This window comes from Camellia sinensis, chromosome 3 (assembly GCF_055761805.1).
Source record: "Camellia sinensis isolate YWXY chromosome 3, ASM5576180v1, whole genome shotgun sequence".
NCBI lineage: Eukaryota > Viridiplantae > Streptophyta > Magnoliopsida > Ericales > Theaceae > Camellia > Camellia sinensis.
Genome location: NC_138963.1, coordinates 96,220,603 through 96,238,904, shown reverse-complemented (window position 1 = coordinate 96,238,904; position 18,302 = coordinate 96,220,603). Strand labels below are relative to the sequence as shown.

The following is an 18,302-nucleotide window of genomic DNA, read 5'->3' as shown; positions in this document are numbered from 1 at the left end:
TGCTGTCTGTCACCATTTCGCTCAATATTTTTTCCACTATAACTTGTACGCAACCATTTTTGCATTATTTCTGCCAATGACCTGTTTAGGTTTCGTTTGGTTATATCAAGTTGAAACTAAAAAAATATAAAAAATAAAATAAGTTAAATAAGTTAATAAGACAATATATTATATCGAAACTATAATCATTTAATTTTTTCTCTTACAAAAATAAAAAAAAATTAAAAAAAAATTGTCAAACGAACATTTTAGTCTCAAATTAAAAAAATCAACTAAAAAAGTTTTTGTCAAATGACAACTTATATAGATCTTACTAATTAAAAATTAATAATAAAAAAAATAGAAGCTAAATATACTCCTTCCTCATCTAGATAATTAACTTTTTTGTTCAATTTATTAGAGTTATTTATACCTTATAAACTATGAGCGTAAGCTACATTAAATAATTTGATATAAATTTAATAAAAAAAAATGATATAAAATCTTTAATAAATGTACCAAACAGGGCCAACAGGATGCTATAACACATGGACTTTTTTATAGGTTTGAGTTGGTATATCAGATAAATCCATTTTGGTGATTGAATCAGAACAAGAGGTTAAGTTTTCCAAGAACACTTGTGGGTGAGTAGTCTCTCTCTTCTCTCTCTCTTGAATGTGTTTTTCTTTCTGTTTATTGAAGCAGAGTTGCTTTCTGCAGCCATATTTAATGTTTCTTGGATCTTTCTTAAATTCTGATCCTGTTCCTCTCTGGGTACTTGTCAATTTCTGTTGGAAATACTTGCCTCCATTTAATGCTTTTGTCTCTCTCAGCCAAATTCTTTAAAAAGTGTGCTTGAAAGTGTTCATATTTGAAGCTGTTGAAACTTCATGGAAGAAGATCCAAAAACTCAAGGCCATAAGCGTTCTAAGAGGTCAATTCTCTCTTATTTTTTCTTTGCATTTTCAATTTGTTTCCTGTCAAAAAAAGAAAAGAAAAAGGCAAGGTTTGCCATTGTTGTCCTGCTGGCGCAAGTTTCAGTCACGAAAATAGAAATGAAGGTAGGATTTTATACATCTTGACCTCCTCAAATACAGCTTTAACAAGAGTGTGTGCACTTTGGATTAGTTAAAAAAAGCATATTACAATTGTGTATCGAGTCATGAAAACAACTTCTTCAGAACTAATGAGTAAGACTGCATGTGCACTTGATTAGTTGAAAACAACGTACTGCAATTACTCCTTTGTATGCACATTTTGAGTTATGAAAGTAACTTATTTAAAAATGTACATTTTTTAAGAATATTTTCCAAATATCACTTTAGTTGGAGTGTGTGCACTAAGTTATTTTGAAAAAAAAAAAAAACATACTGCAAATACAGTTTAATTTCAGCTTATTTCAGCTTTTAGCTTAATTTAAGCTATTTTGATGTGTTTGGTTTAGCTTAACAATACAGCTTATAGCTTTTTGTAAGTCAGAAATCAACTTATTCTTTAAGTATGGCAGGAGAAGCTTAATTTATAAGTTAGAAATCAGCTTATATTCATAATCATAAGCTATAAGTTGTTAAGGTATAAACTATAAGCACTTTCCCACAGTTCTACCAAACAGGGCCATTATTTCGTTGTATATATATTGATTTGATTCACCAAAATAGTTTGTTCGCAAATGAGAATAAGATTACATACATTTTAATTTTTTCAAATACCACTTTAGTGGCTCGGTTAATGCTACATACATTTTAACCTTTCTAAATATCACTTTAGCGAGAGTCAGTTACTCGTGTGGTTGTATGGATGTTTGTATGTCTTCTTCTATGTCCATTATTGTGATGGATGCCGTGTTTGGTACTCTTAAATTATAATTGGAGGGAGGGTTATAAAAGGCGGGAAAAGTTCTTTAAAGCAGTTCTGCTTTTAGACTGTCACTACTAGAACTACAATTAGAATTGGTGGCTTTTGGGGCATGTATTAAATCAAAGTTGTCTTTTTACCCACTTTTATCATTTGTTTCCCTCCATTTGGATCATAATGAAATAGATTAGACGAGATTTGACAATTGTTTATTTTTTGTTCATATTTTTGTCTCATAGAAAATTTGATTTTTTTTTTTATAAAAAAAATAAATTCACTTTTAAAACCTCTAAACCCATCCTAAAAATTTAAAAATGAACAAAAAAAAATCCAAAAGTTTTTTTTTTTTTTTTTGACTTTTTTAGTGAATTTCTTTACAATTTGTCATTGTTTTTTTATTTTTTAAAGGTAAAAAGGATTTCATAAGTAAATAAGTTAAATAACCAAATAAACAGAATTAAAGTTTCCCTTATGTTTTCTGCCAGTTTTAAACTGACACTAGTTTTATTTTTGTCAATTTCTGACAGCGATTCTGCGATGAAAAAAATTCAAGAAGATAAATTCAGTAGAATTCTCGCGACTTCTTATCATCCCAAGTTGGTAAGATTTTTTATTTTTTTATTTTTTTCCTTTCCTTTTTTTTTTTTTTAAATTTTATTTCTTGCTTTCTAGATTTTTCTCAACAATGATAAGCAGCTTTTTTTTTTTCATTTTCATTTGCAATTTTTTCCAACCTGATTCTTTCAGTCCTATGTATAAAAATTACCATATTTCTTAATCTATTTATGGTCCGGTATTATATAATAATTTTTAAAATGGAACTCCAGTAATCTTTCTTCCTAAATTAATTTTCTGCTTATTTAAAAGCATATTTCAAAATGTATGATATTTTTGTTTTGTTTTGTTATGTTATGTTTCATAACAGGATATGGAAGAACTGGAGGGCTGTGTTAAAGGCAAGATGAGGCAGTCCCCTGGCACTGGGGTTCAGAATTCTTTAAAGCAAGAGGTATCAATATCATCAATTCAATTTGGTCTGTTTGTTTCAGCAGAAAATGTTTAATATTTGGTATAATGAAAAACTAAAATCAATAGCAAATGAACTTAATTGGACGAAAACATTTTTCACTTTGAAATATGAAAAACATTTTTCAGACTATAGTCATCCCAATGTAACCACACCACCACCACTAATATGGAAAGTTTTTGGTAAATTGTTTTCAAAAACTATTTTCCAAAAAAAGTTCTAAAAATACCCTGTTCAGAAGACACTTTTGTAATTGTTTTTTAAAACTATTTTTGCACAAAAATGAAAACAATTACTGTTTCCAAAATTTTCTTTCTCTCATTTCCCAAACCACGAAAAACAAAAACGAAAACGAAATTTCATCAATGATACCAACCAAAGCCAACGTTTCCATACTACCGAGAAGAAAAAAGAAAATCACAAAAATGTGAATGTGCTCCTGTTATATATTTTGAGTTGTTCTATGTTTTGATTTCACTTCACAGATTCTACATCTTCAGAAACAACTCGAGGACCAATTTGTGGTTCGGTCTGCGCTAACAAAGGCATTGACTAATAGGCCTCTTTCCTATGATCCTACAAATGAAAATTCAGTCACCAAGGTTCCTCTTCTTTTTTTCCTCCGTATGCCAATGCATATACAATTTTCATGCATTATAAATTATAACATTTTATTTTTAATTCCATTCAGCCTGCTGAGGATCTGATCAAGGAGATCGCTGTTTTGGAGTTGGAAGTTGTCTATTTGGAGAAGTATCTTCTTTCGCTGTATCGCAGGACATTTGATGAACGAGTCTCATTTTTATCCACAGTGGACGAAAAATCAAAATCAAAATCAGCCGCGCATGATTGGATGCTATCAGAAGTTTCGGGAGCAAACACAATAGTAGATTCTGGTATTCATCGTAGCCACTCGTCGCTGTCTCAGCGTTCAGCACATTCTTTTAGAACTTCTCCTCCAATGGGAACTCTTGCTGAGGCAGTGCAGTCATACCATTCATTACCTTTGTCAATGCTGCAGGTAAGTTAATCTGAAACAACTATTTAAAGAATTAAGTCTGCTTACACAGAAATCAAACACAAAATCGAACACAGAATGTATATGGATGGATAACATTCTTTGAAAGTGGATTCCGTTAGCAAAAAGTTCTTGTCTATTCATGTATATTCTGTGTTGTGTTACCAGCAAAACTACTTTTTAAAGGGCGGTTTGTTGGACTTTGAATTGTGTAGTTACTTTGGAGAACATATCAAACTCTCTTTTAGGAGACTGGTCCTTTGTCTTAAGCTTCTGGCAATTTGGTCTTTTTTCAGCTCAAAATGTTGTTTTGGGCTTGCCCTTAATCTAATCAATGTTGAATTCTCAATTAAATGTTGTACACAAAAAGTGAATTTTGAATTCTTAAGCTTTGGATGCACTTTCAGTTTGTAAAGGGAAATTTCATCAAAACCATACTTGGGCTTTTATCAGAGCTTTTGTTTTCTATTTTCAATCTTATTTTTTTAGAAATTGGTAATGAAAACTTGTTTGGTATATTATTTTTGTTTTAAAAAAAAACGTACAATTAATTTCGAAGTTTTCTAATTTTTTGGGAAAAAAAAGTGTTTTCACTCATTTTCAAATGATTTTCCACCATTGCCACTGCTGGCCACCATCACCACTGACAGACTGCCGACCACCGGTGACCCTCTGGCAGAATCTGGTGACAGGACAGTCACCACCCATGATCTCAGGCGACATTCAGATCACCAACTCCAGCAGCCACCTCTGGCCACCTCCACCACATCTGTCTGCCCTTCACCGTTGGCCACCACCTCCAACAATTCACCAAATATTTATTTATTTATTTATTTTTTGTCATTTGATTCAACACAATGTATACATCAAACAAGTTTTTTGTGTTGTTTTATTTTTTTTATAAAAAGTAAAACTTGTTTCTTGTTTTTTGTAAACAGAAAACTGGAAACTGATCTTGGTTAATGTTTTTCTTAATTTCTAATATATTTTGACAGTATTCGTAAGTCATTTGATAGTTGGTACAAAATGAACAATGATTTGTATCCAAACTCCTTGTCCAACTGATGCCCCATTACTTCTGTTTCAATTCAAAACACTACAACCATTATTTACTGTTGTCCTAAATGTTCATAATCTAAACAAACTTCTCTCAACAACAATTCACACCTAACTAAAATTTGAATTCCAATGTTGTCTCTCACCAGCATGCCCAGGTTTCTGCTTCAAATGTGGCTAGTCTGGCTGAACATCTTGGTGCCAGTATTTTTGACCACATCCAAGAAACACCAAACTGGATCTCTGAGGAGATGATCAAGTGCATCTCAGCTATATACAGTGAACTTGCAGATCCCCCTTTGATCAATCACAGTTTCCCTTCCTCTCCAATTTCACTCTCCTCATCCATCGGTGACTCTTCTCCGCAATGTCAATATGACACATGCAACCCTGACGCCAGAAAAAATTCATCTTTCCATTTGTGGACGGACAATCCTTTTAGTGTTGAAGGTTCAAAGGAATTCAGTGGATCTTACAGTACTATGATTGAGGTGCAATGGATTTGTAGAGATAGCCAGAGGTTACGACGCGTGAAGCATATGCTACAAAATTTTAGGTGAGTCTAAAATCTTTAAATTTTTTGCTTTCTACTATTTCATCCTGAGAAAATTGAAGAAAAGATAGATAAAACATGGGAATTTTTACTCTTCTTTTTTTCATTCTTCTTGGCTATCAAGTATATAGTTGTACTTTCTATAAGTGTGTGTATTAGGCTTTTTTAGACGGCGAATGATGCTTTAAGTAGTTGCACTTCATGCTTTTAGGACTTGAACTATAGACATTACGAAGTGGTACCTTGCTTCAAGCATCATAGATTCCAAAGTCATAATAGTTACTTTTATGCTAGTAACAACAGAGAATGAAGAAGGTAAAATTGTTTCATTGCAGGTCACTAGTTTCTCGGTTGGAAAAGGTTGATCCTAAAAAGATGAAACACGAGGAGAAGCTAGCATTCTGGATTAACATACACAACGCTCTAGCAATGCACGTAATAATTCTAAAACACAATCTTATGATATATTTTGAAATCTTAATGTTAGACTTAGTTGTTTGATTTTTCAGGCATTTTTGGTTTATGGAATTCCGCATAATAATCTCAAAAGAATATCCTTACTTCTCAAGGTGGGAACTCTTTGATTCTATTTGGAGAAGAAAAATGTTTTCTAAAAGTATTTTCCTAACTTCGAAGTGTCTACAATATTCAGGCTGCATATAATGTGGGTGGTCATACCATAAGCGTAAACATGATACAAAATTCAATCTTAGGATGTCGACTGCCTCGTCCAGGACAAGTATATTCTCTTCCCTGCAATTTTTTTTAAAATAAATATCATAATTTTTACTGTCATTTGGGTACAAAACAAAAACATTTTCTCTCCATGGAATGATATTTATTTACATGTTTGATAGTAAAATATTGCATTTTTTTTGGAACTAATGAAGCTTACTTGTGTTGTAGTGGCTCCAATCACTGTTTTTCCCAAAGACAAAATTTAAGGTTCGAGATGCACGGAAAGTATATGCAATCGAGCATCCAGAACCTCGTGTATATTTTGCACTTTCTTCAGGAAGCCATTCTGATCCAGTGGTATGGTTATTTCCCTGATTTTTCAATTCACTGATATAGTAATTGCAGTACCGGCTATACGTTTAACCAAGTTGGACTATGAACCGACACAAACGCCATAAAAGCATGAAAATGACACATAATAGTTTTCGAAACATATTTTTACCCGATTTCTTTTCATTTTGATTTCTTCAGGTTCGTATGTACACACCCAAGTGGGTTTTCCAGGAGCTGGAAGCTGCAAAAGAAGATTACATCCATACTGCCATCAGGGTTCACAAAGAACAGAAGATCATTCTACCAAAGATTGTAGACTCTTTTGCGAAAGAGTCAGATTTATGTCCAGCTGGTTTGATGGAGTTGATTGAGCATTTCATGTCTGATTCTCTAAGGAAGAGGAGTGATCACCAGCATCAGCGCGGGAAATGCTGGAAGAGAATCGACTGGATGCCTCACAACTTCACATTCCGTTATCTGATATCTAAGGATTTGGCCAAGTGATCTCAAGCCTTGATGAATTGCCATCATCTAGGAGGTTACAACAATTATGTTGCTATGGGTTTTTAAAAGTTGGCTCATAGTTTTCTGGTTACTAGGTATTTTTAAACGTGGGCGGATTTGTAGCTTAGAGTGAGAGGTGTATCTGTTAAAATTAATGCCATATTTACCTTGGATATATTGAATATATGGGTAAATTATATTGACCTGTCTTAAGGTTTACTTTAATTACAGGTACCTCCTTTATAGTTTAAAAGATAACACTAACCCTTACTTTTGAAAATAATACACAGATTCTCCTTTCTCGTTAAAAGAGAATGAACAACGTTAACTTGGTAGTCAAATTGACCATAATACCCTTGAATTATAATGTGAAAAGACACAATTGCCCACTGTGCTACTGATACAACTGGCTCTGATTCATTCTTTTCTAGGGTAAATTACACTTAGCTCCCCTGTGGTTTAGCATAATTACAGGTTCCTTCCTTTTACAATATTCTGAATAGTTTTTTTTCCAAAAAATAAAAAATAAAAGCTTACAAAAAAAGAAAAAAAAAAAGAAGAAATACTCAAGTGAGCTAAACTATATAAAAAAAAAAATCTTATATGAACTTTTTTTCTTTATAATTTTTTTAAAAATTTTATTTCATTACATTAACATGTAAAATAATATATATATATATATATATACATATAAAGGGAACTTTTTTGATAAATTCATTTTCTAAGAGCTTTATTCCATCCAACCCATATTCTTTTTGACTATTCCATTAGGTCCAATTTGAGATAAGAAAACCAAAATACTCTTTTCATCTACTTATATTCTATTTAGTTCACATTATTTTCTTATATTTCAATAAGTCCTATGGGTGACATAATTACCAAAATGCCCCTAATGTGGATGTTCACATTGTCAATGTGAATGTTCAGATCGTCAATGTGTAGGGGCCCGGCCCATGTCGATCCTCGTGGGTGCTCGGATAAATTCGAGTCGGGTTAGGCCGGCCCACAGGCCAAAAAAATAGGCCCGGCCCGGCCCGTTGATAATGTGAATATTCACATTGACAAGTTAATATTCACATTGATAGAAGTGTAAAATTGGCCCGCGGCCCGAAGCCAGCCCGCTGCCCGGGGTCGGCCCGGGCCGGCCCGTTCATAATGTAAATATTCACATTGACATATTAACATTAACATTGATAAGAGTGTAAAATTAGCCCGTGACCCGTGGGCTGCCCGAAGCCCGGGCTCTGGCCCAGGCGGGGCCGAGCTGAGCCCGGCCCGTTGACAATGTGAATATTCACATTGACGTGTTAACATTCACATTGATAGAAGTGTAAAATTAGCCCGCGGCCTGTGGCCGGCCCGAAACCCGCCCGCGGCTCGTGAGCTACCCTGGACAGGCCCGGCCCGACCCGTTGATAATGTGAATATTCACATTGACATGTTAACATTCACATTGATAAGAGTATAAAATTAGCCCGCACCCCGTGACTGCCCGAAACTAGCCCACGGCCCGTGGACGGCCCGGGGCGGGCTCGGCCCGGCCTGTTGACAATGTGAATATTCACATTGACATATTCACATTGATAAGAGTGTAAAATTGACTCGCGTCCCATGGGCGGCTCGAAGCCCGTGAGCAGCCTGGGGCGAGCCCGGTCCGGCCCGGCCCGTTGAAAATGTAAATATTCACATTGATATATTAACATTCACATTGATAGAAGCGTAAAATTGGCTCGTGGCCCGTGGGCGACCCGAGTCCGGCCTGTTGATAATGTGAATATTCACATTGACATATTAACATTAACATTGATAATAGTATAAAATTGGCCCGTGACCTGTGGGCAGCATGAAGTCCGGCCCCGGGCCGGGGCGGGCCCAGCTCGTTGACAACGTGAATATTCACATTGATATGTTAACATTCACATTGATAAGAGTGTAACATTAACCCGTGCCACGTGGCTGCCCGAAACCCGCCCACGGCCCGTGAGCGGCCCGGCCTGGCCTGTTGACAATGTGAATATTCACATTGACATGTTAACATTCACATTGATAAGAGTGTAAAATTGACTCGCGTCCCATGGGCGGCCCGGGTTTGGGTCCGGGCCTACCCCGGGCCGCGGGCGAGCTTCGGGCAGCGGACAAATTTTACACTCCTATCAATGTTAATGTTAACATGTCAATGTGAATATTCACATTGTCACGGGTCGGGCCAAGCCCGCCTCGGGCTGCGATCTGGCTTCGGGCCGCTTACAGGCTGCGGGCCAATTTTACACTCCTATCAATGTGAATGTTAACATGTCAATGGGAATATTCACATTGCCAACGGGCCGTTCCCGCCCCAGCCCGTGGTCGGGCTTCGAGCTGCCCACGGGTCACAGGCCAATTTTACACTCTTATCAATGTGAATGTTAACATGTCAATGTGAATATTCACATTGTCAACAGGCCGGACCGGGCCCGTCCCGGGCCGTGGGCTGGTTTCGGACAGCCATGGAGCGCGGGCTAATCTTACACTCCTATCAATGTGAATGTTAACATGTCAATATGAATATTCACATTGTCATGGGTCGGGCCAAGCCCGCATCGGGCTTCGGGCCGCCTACGGGCTGCGGGCCAATTTTACACTCTTATTAATGTGAATGTTAATATGTCAATGTGAATATTCATATTGTCAACGGCCCGGGCCGGGCTTGGCTTGTCCCTAGCCTCGGGCGGGCTTTTGGGTGCCCATGGGCCGCAGGCCAATTTTATACTCTTATCAATGTGAATGTTAACATGTCAATGTGAATATTCACATTGTCAACGGGCCGGACCGGGCCAGCCCCAGGCCGCCCATGGGCCGCGGCGGCTTTCGCGCCGCCACGGGACGGGGGCCAATTTTACACTCCTATTAATGTGAATGTTAACATGTCAATGTGAATATTTACATTGTCAACGGGTCGGGCCGGGTTGGGCCTGCCCTGGGCTGCTGGCCAATTTTATACTCTTATCAATGTGAATGTTAACATGCCAATGTGAATATTCACATTGTTAACAGGCCGGGCCTGCCCCGGGCCGCCCACGGGCCGTGGGCGGGTTTCGGGCAGCCACGAGGCGCGGGCTAATTTTATACTCCTATCAATGTGAATGTTAACATGTCAATGTGAATATTCACATTGTCAACGGGCCGGGCCGGACCCTCCCCGGGCCGCGGGCGAGCTTTTGGCCACCCATGGGCTGCGGGCCAGTTTTATACTCTTATCAATGTGAATGTTAACATGTCAATGTGAATATTCACATTGTCAGTAGGTTGGATCGGGCCCGCCCCGAATCGCCCATGGGCCGCGAGCGAGTTTCGCACCGGCCACGGGACGCGGGCTAATTTTACACTCCTATTAATGTGAATGTTAATATGTCAATGTGCATATTCACATTGTCAACGGGCCGGCCCACCCCGGCTAGCGGGCGGGTTTCGGGTCGCCCACGGGCCAATTTTACATTCCTACCAATGTGAATTTTAAACTATGAATGTTCACATCATTAAATTGCTAATTGTTCAAAAAATATTTATAAAGGTATCAAAATTGAATATAAGGGCATAAGTATCTAAGAAAATAGTGTAAATCAAGAAAATGGACTTTATGGAATAAAACTATACATACATGGGACTAAATGGGTTAAAAAATTCCTTCATGGACTTCTTAGGTTAAAACACTTCTAAATTGGACTTATCAATAAAAATCCCATATATAAACAGTGGTTGCATTTATTTTTATAATCATTTTATTTAATATTTTTTTAAAATTAATGTGTTGTCTAAAAAATGTCTTTAAAAAATAAATAAAATTAGTAGTTCAAAAATAATTTTTCTTTATTGGTCAAAAATAATTCAAGTATTGATTAAAAATAATTTGTAAATATTTAAAATCAATTATTTTTAAAGTCATTTACTTTTGAAATAAGATGTAAAAAACTTATTTTATAGTAATTTAAAAAAATATATATTGAATCATGCTTAAAATTAACAAAAATTTATTAAAATTTATTTTAAATCTCAATAAATATAATTCTGAAAAAAAAAATGTGTGTTGTAAAATCCAACACGACTAAAACAAAGCCCTAGGGCTGTCCTTCAAATTTATTTATTTAACAAAAAATGCAAATGGTACCCAATTATGATGTTGCCCACACACCATAATCCACAAACTATCAGACAAGACTGAGATAGAAAGAGATGGAGAGTCATAAAATGCTGCAACACCACCACCTCCAACTGCAAGATCAAGAAAAACCCATACCCCAACTAGACCCAATAGTGTGTTTCCCTGTAAATGGCACTTGTCTCCTTCAATCTCTTTCGTCATCCTTAAAAACACACATGCCTGAACCAGCCGAAGTAGGAGGGAAAAGAAGCATAGAGAGAGAGAGACGAGTCTCCTTCTTCTGGGCCCCATCATTGTTGGCTAACCAATTCGAACATCAAGATGGCGCTGATAATGAGATCCGAAATGATTGCGTTCGGACCTCCGCCAATAAAGAGACCCGATCCGAAATGAGATTCAAAATAATAATGAGATCTTCCCATTTCTGTCTATTTCCTGGTAAAAATAATGTCATTGATGTTTAGAAGAATGGAACAAATGAGACAGAGAATCCCAAGACAAATTTAGTTATCTTCTTTGTGATGCTTAATGTTAAATTTTTTATTATGTGTTTATATATATGTAGGGGAGGTAAGTGTAATTTATGCTGAAGGACAGTATTGGAATTTGTAAAATAATTATGGATGACATCAACAAAATCTGTTTGATTTTGGACGGATGGGTAACAGAAGGGGGTCTTTGTATATTAGTTTCAAAAGTAAGGGAGGTCTGTGTCATTTTTGAAACCACAGGGAAAGTATCTGTAATTAAGGCAAACCTTAGGGGAGGTAAATGTAATTTACCCTGAATATATTGGGTTCATGTATTCTTTGTATTCATGTATCTTTATATTCATGTATTTTATATTTATTAGGTTTGTTGTCTAGATTATATTGATGTGCCTAGTTAGTTGTAAGGTTGTTCATTGAAGTATAACCTTTTCTATATAGAAGGATGTAAGGCTATGAGCAAAAAGAAGAATTAGAGAAAAAAAATTCAAGATTAATACAAGTTAAATTCTATACAAAATAATAGTTCATTCTAGAGAGAGTTTTATCAAAAGCTAACAGAAGGTGGTATCAGAGCTTTGGTTGGGTCAAGAACAAGCTGGGTGTAGTGATCGGATACGAAAAAACAAACCCCAAAGAAGAACAAGTCGACATCCACGGCGAATTCCAACAACCAAAATATATCTACTCCTATCTTTAATGGTGAAAATTTTGATTTGTGGTATGTGAAAATGAGAACTATTTTTGTCTATATGGATCTTTGAGATCTTGTTGAGAATGGGTTCGAAAAACCTAAAGATAAAGGAGTTTTGACAAATCCCCAAAAGAACCAATTAGAAGAGCAAAAAAAGAAGGATTCAAAGGCTCTATCTTTGATTCAACAAAAAGTTTCAGAAGTAATCCTTCCAAGAATTATCAATGCTAAAAAGCAAAAGAGGCATGGGATATTCTTCAAAAAGAATATAGAGGCAACTTGATGGTAAGAACCATCAAACTTCAATCATTGAAAATAGATTTTGAAAATATAAAGATGAAGGGTATGGAATTGTTGAAGGATTATTTTTCTAGAGTCATGCAACTTGTGAGCAAAATGAAAATTTATGACGATAATATTTCTAATCAAAGAGTTGTTGAGAAATTGATAAGTTTGCCTGTAATAACTCATATTTTTAATTATTCTATAGAATTTATATTAATATTATTTAATCTCAGTTCAAAAAATATATAATTTATTATATATTATTATGTGTAATATTATAAAATAATAATAATAATGGACATAATAATAAAATAAATAATTAATTTTATGTTGGTATGTGATAATGTGTAATTTAATTAAGAATTAATTAATTTATATAATTATATTAAAATATTGGGTCAAAGGGTAATTATCTTAAATATCTATTAAAAATAAGAACGAATTAATGATAAGCGAATGGGGGTGTAACACGTGGCAGTCCGTGGCTTGGTACCCACGGCTGCCTCTGTATATAAGGGGGAGAAGTTGACTCAAAAAGGGAGAAAGAAAGAAGAAAGAAAGAGAGAAGGAAAGGAAAGAAAGAAAGAAGAAAGAAAAGAGAGGAAATGAAGGAAAGAATAGTGGAAGCTAAAAGGGTTTTTGATAGTAGAAAGAAAGAGTGAGGTATTAAAGTTAAGGTGAGTTATATTATACCTTGAGTCTCCAAAATGTATTTTACTTATATTTTGACTTACCAAAATCTATTTTATACAAGTTATGTTTATTAATATATTTATAAAAATTATGTTTTATAAAGGTTTCGATTACGTGGATTATTTTCTGAACCCTATTTGCTTAAAAAGAAACCCATGGATATGTCTATTTTACTTTTAAAGAATATGTGGCTATGACCTTATATGAAAATATGTTTTGTAAGTACCATCACAGGAGTCCCATGCCTTGGGGGACTTAAATAACCATTGGCTTAGTGAGTCCCATGCCTTGGGGACTTAAATAACCATTGGCTTAGTAAGTCCCATGCCTTGGGGGGACTTAAATAACCATGGGCTTAGTGATTGACCACTTTGTGGTCCAGTGTTTGTCGTGGATCCATTGACCAGTGTAGTGCTTGGCACTTAGTGATGTACCGTGGTTATGGTTGTATAGTGATTTCCGTATTACATGTATATGTCAAATGATTTCCGTATTATGTATGTATTAAGCTCTTTTTGGCCCAACTAATTATCCATGGTGAATTTTATGTCTTATACTCTTGGCATAATATTTCTCACTCTGCCATGAGCTTATAGTTTTTTTACCACTTTCAGGTGACATGTTGGAACCAGCGTGTGGGATAGGCACAGAGCACTTTTATTGATGTATTTGTTTTTATGTAAATATCGTCCTTTTTGGTCAATACATTTTGTAATAAAAATAGACGCTCCAATAATTATTTAAGTACCCTTATTTAAATATTTCTTCCGCTTGCGTTTAGTAATTTGTTTAAAGATTTGGCCGGAGGTAACCTCGGTTACTGGCCATCACGATGCTTAACCCTTGGATACGGGGAGCGGGTCGTGACATTGCCAGAGAAATACAATCCCATAGTTATTTTCATTGAAGAAACTAAAGATCATGCTAATTTGAGTATTAGAGAATTGATGGATTCAATTAAAATATTTGAGCAAAGGTTGAGTAGGCAATTTGAAAAGTCAATTGAAAGTGCCTTTAAATCCAAGCTCAATGTTAGTACTTCTAATTACCAAGGGAGAGGAAGAGGAAGAAATGCAAACAGAAGAGGAAGGTCTAATTTTCAAAGAAAGGAAAATGAAAAGTCCACTCAACAAAAGTGTGGAATTTACAACTGAGGCAGTCATGTTGATAAAGATTGTTGGTTTCAGGGAAAGCCAAAATGTTACAATTGCAACAAATTTCGGCATGTCAAGCAGGATTGCCAAGTCAAGAGCACTCAACAAGGTAATTTTTTCGAGAAGCAAGAAAGTGAAGGGCACATGTTCTATACTTGTCACAAGGCATCGAATCAAAATAAGGATGTATGGTTTCTCGATAGCGGATGTAGCAATCACATGACAAGATATGAGAGCATTTTTGTGCTTCCTCCAATTCTCAAGTAAAAATGGGAAATGGTGCCTTAGTCCAAACAAAAACAAAAAGTATTATTGCTATAGAAACCAAGATGGGTACAAGATTCATTTTCGATGTTCTCTTAGTTCCAGACTTGGAGCAAAATTTGTTAAGTGTTGGACAACTTATGGAGCATGGATACTTGTTCACTTTGAAGAAGATTTTTGCAAAATTTTTGACAAAGGAGGGAGAAACCAAGTTATAGCAAAAATCAAGATAGAGAATAATGGAAGGTTGCATTTGGTAGAGTTTTAGAATTATGATTTGAGAATAGAGTTGTATTTTGAGTTTGTGAGTTTTGGAATTATGATTTGAGTGTGAAAAATTTGTTTGGTTATGAGTTTTGAAAAGAGTTTTGAATTGAGTGATGTGGTATATGATATTTGATTAAAAAATTTACAACTCATAACCAAACACACAACCTAAAATTCTATTCAAAGCTCATAAAAAACTTTAAAAAAATTCAAAAATATTTTTTTATGTAAAATATAAAAATAATAGGTGCTAAAAAAAAACACAAACACTGTTCCGGTCAACCAGCCGGATATTCGGGGGGACATCCAGGAGGATGACCAGGTAGACCCAAAATTTAAAAATCCTCTACTTTTCAGAATGGAGAACACGAAAGAAAGAGAGTAGTCAAACAGGAAAGAGAAATATGTTTTGAAATGTGTGGTGGAATCACAATTCAAAACTCCATCCAAACACTGCATGCACATGGAGGGGTGGAATTAAGTTTTCAAAGCTACACCAAACATAGCTGAAGTTTTCCTCTCATTTTTCGGTATAGCAAAACTGCGGTTTTGAAAATGGATATGATTGATAATTCATGGCTTTGGCATAGAAGATTTGAGCACTTGAATTTTCAAAGCTTGAAGCATTTACAACAAAAGAATATGATTTTTGGGTTGCCAACCATTCATGAAGTGCAACATATTTGTGAAGATTGTGCACTTGGAAAGCATCACCAGGAGTCATTTCCAAAGGAGAAAGCATGGAGAGCTAAAGCACCATTAGAGCTTGTCCATACCGATGTGTGTGGACTTATGGATACACCAACTGATAGAGGTAACAAGTACTTCATTATTTTTATTGATGATTTTACTAGAATGACTTGGGTGTATTTCATGAGACAAAAGAGTAAAGTTTTCTCTATCTTCAAGAAATTTCAAAACCTTGTTGAAAGATAAAGTGGTTGTTTGATGAAAATATTGAGAAGTGATAGAGGCGGAGAATACAATTCAAATGAGTTTATGAAATTTTGTGAAGATATTGGTATGAAAAGGCAATTGATCGTTGGGTACACTCCACAACAAAATAATGTAGTGAAAAGGAAGAATAGAACCATAGAGGAGATGTCCAAGTCTATGATACATGATAAGGGGCTACCCAAAACTTTTTGGGGTGAGGCCATGTATACAACAGTTTACTTGATAAATAGATGTCCTACAAAAGCTCTTAAGGACAAAACTCCATTTGAAGCTTGAAGTGGAAGGAAACCATCGGTGAATTACTTGAAGGTGTTTGGTTGCATTTGTTATGCTCATGTTCCAAAAGAAGTGAGGCACAAGCTTGATGAAAATAGTAAGAAATGCATCTTTGTGGGTTATAGCTTGAAATCCAAAGGCTATAGACTCTTCAATTTGGATCAAAAGAATGTGATTATTTGTAGAAATGTTCTCTTTGATGAGAAGACATCTTTTGATTAGAAGGAAAAGAAAGTCCAAGATCAAAACATTGCTTTCAATGAAGAATTGGAAAGTTCACAAGTTGAAGATATTGCAACGCTTGGATCTCCATAAAGATTGTCACCAATTGCTAGTTCACAATCTTCTCCAAGTTCAAGTTCAAGTTCCTCATCTCCAAGTTCAACTCCAAGAAATATGAGTCTTAGTGATGTGTATGCAAGATGCAATTTATGCATTGTTAAACTTGAAAATTTTGAAGAGGCAATTAAAGATAAAACGTAGAAGAAAGCAATGAAAGATGAAATTCATGTGATTGAGATGTGAAGTGGATTTCCAAAACAAAGTTCAATCTGGATGGCTCTATTCAAAAGAACAAAGCAAGACTTGTGACGAAAGGGTATTCACAACAACCCGGAATTGATTTCCAAGAAACTTTTGCTCATGTGGCTCGACTTGATACAATTAGAGCTATCATTGCTTTGACGGCTTAAACGGGTTGGTTCTTGCCCCAACTTGATGTAAAATCAGCATTTTTGAATGGAAAATTAGAAGAAGAGGTGTATGTTAATCAACCTCAAGGCTTTGTTATCAAAGGCAAAGAAGATAAAGTGTACAAGTTGAAGAAGGCTTTATATGGCCTAAAACAAGCACCCCGGGCATGGTATAGTGAAATTGATGCTTACTTCAACGAAAAGGGTTTTCAAAGAAGCAAAAGTGAGCCAACTTTGTACATCAAGAGGCAAGGTACAACCGGTATTCTCATTATTTCACTTTATGTTGATGATTTGGTTTTTACCGGTAGTGATAAAAAATTAATTGAAGATTTTAAAAGGGAAATGAAGAAGAATTATGAAATGAGTGATTTGGGGCTATTCCATCATTTTTTAGGTATTGAAATCTACCAAACAATGGTGGGTTTTTATTTGCAAAAAGAAGTATTCTCAAACACTTCTTGAGAAATTCAAAATGAAGAATTGGAAATTAGTTTCTACTCCCTTGATTGTGGATGAAAAGTTGTCAAAGAAAGATGGAAGCAAAGAAGCTGAAGCATTTTGTTATGGAAGTTTGGTTGGAAGTTTGTTGTACTTGACTGTTATAAGATCGGACATCATGTATGCTACAAGTTTATTGTCTCGGTTTATGCACAATCCAAGCCAAATTCATTTTGGGGTTGCAAAAAGAGTGTTGAGATACATTCAAGGTGCGCTTGGTTATGGAATTTTTTATAAGAAATTTGTTGATGCAAAGTTACTTGGATTTTGTGATAATGATTGGGGCGGATGTGTTGATGATATGTGAAGCACTTCTGGGTATGAATTTTCTCTTGGATTGGGCGTAATTTCATGGTCATTCAAGAAACAACAAACTGTGACACAATCATCAGTTGAGGCCGAACATATTTTGGGATCATTGGCAACTACACAAGCAATTTGGCTAAGAAAAATTTTGGATGATTTTGGTGAGACGCAAGGTGAAACTACTCCAATTATGTGTGATAACAAGTTTGCTATTGCTATGACAAATAATCTTGTCAATCATTCTCGTACCAAACACATTGCTATCAAACATCATTTCATTATAGAAGTTGTGGAAGATGATGGGATTCAAATCAAGTATTGCAAGACTGAAGATCAAGTTACGGACATCTTAACCAATGCCCTACCAAGGGACAAGTTTGAACTTTTTAGAGAAATATTGCATGTCACAAAATATGGCATTAAGAGGGAGTGTTAAAATTATTACCATATTTACATTAGATACATTGGATATATTGGGTTCATGTATTCTTTGAATTTATGTATTTTTTTATATTCATGTGTTTTATATTTATTAGGTTCATTGTCTAGATCATATTCATGTACCTAGTTAGTTGTAAAGTTATT

General features: G+C 35.4%; 1 protein-coding gene across 2 annotated transcripts; it reads left to right on the top strand.

Annotated features, from left to right (window-relative positions):
• Nucleotides 1-500: 500 nt before the first annotated feature.
• On the top strand, nucleotides 501-7,227 carry LOC114256268 (uncharacterized). 2 transcript variants are annotated; one of them, XM_028195890.2, is made up of 12 exons: nucleotides 501-623; nucleotides 813-913; nucleotides 2,361-2,433; nucleotides 2,759-2,842; nucleotides 3,346-3,462; nucleotides 3,552-3,881; nucleotides 5,084-5,490; nucleotides 5,823-5,922; nucleotides 5,997-6,056; nucleotides 6,140-6,226; nucleotides 6,394-6,522; nucleotides 6,697-7,227. In XM_028195890.2, exons 2-12 carry the CDS (start codon nucleotides 870-872, stop codon nucleotides 7,000-7,002), a joined length of 1,737 nt encoding a protein of 578 aa, XP_028051691.1. In that variant the 5' UTR covers nucleotides 501-623; nucleotides 813-869; the 3' UTR covers nucleotides 7,003-7,227. The 2 variants fall into 2 exon arrangements, with proteins under 2 accessions (XP_028051691.1, XP_028051693.1); XM_028195892.2 differs by lacking the exon at nucleotides 5,997-6,056.
• The last annotated feature ends 11,075 nt before the right edge of the window (nucleotides 7,228-18,302 follow it).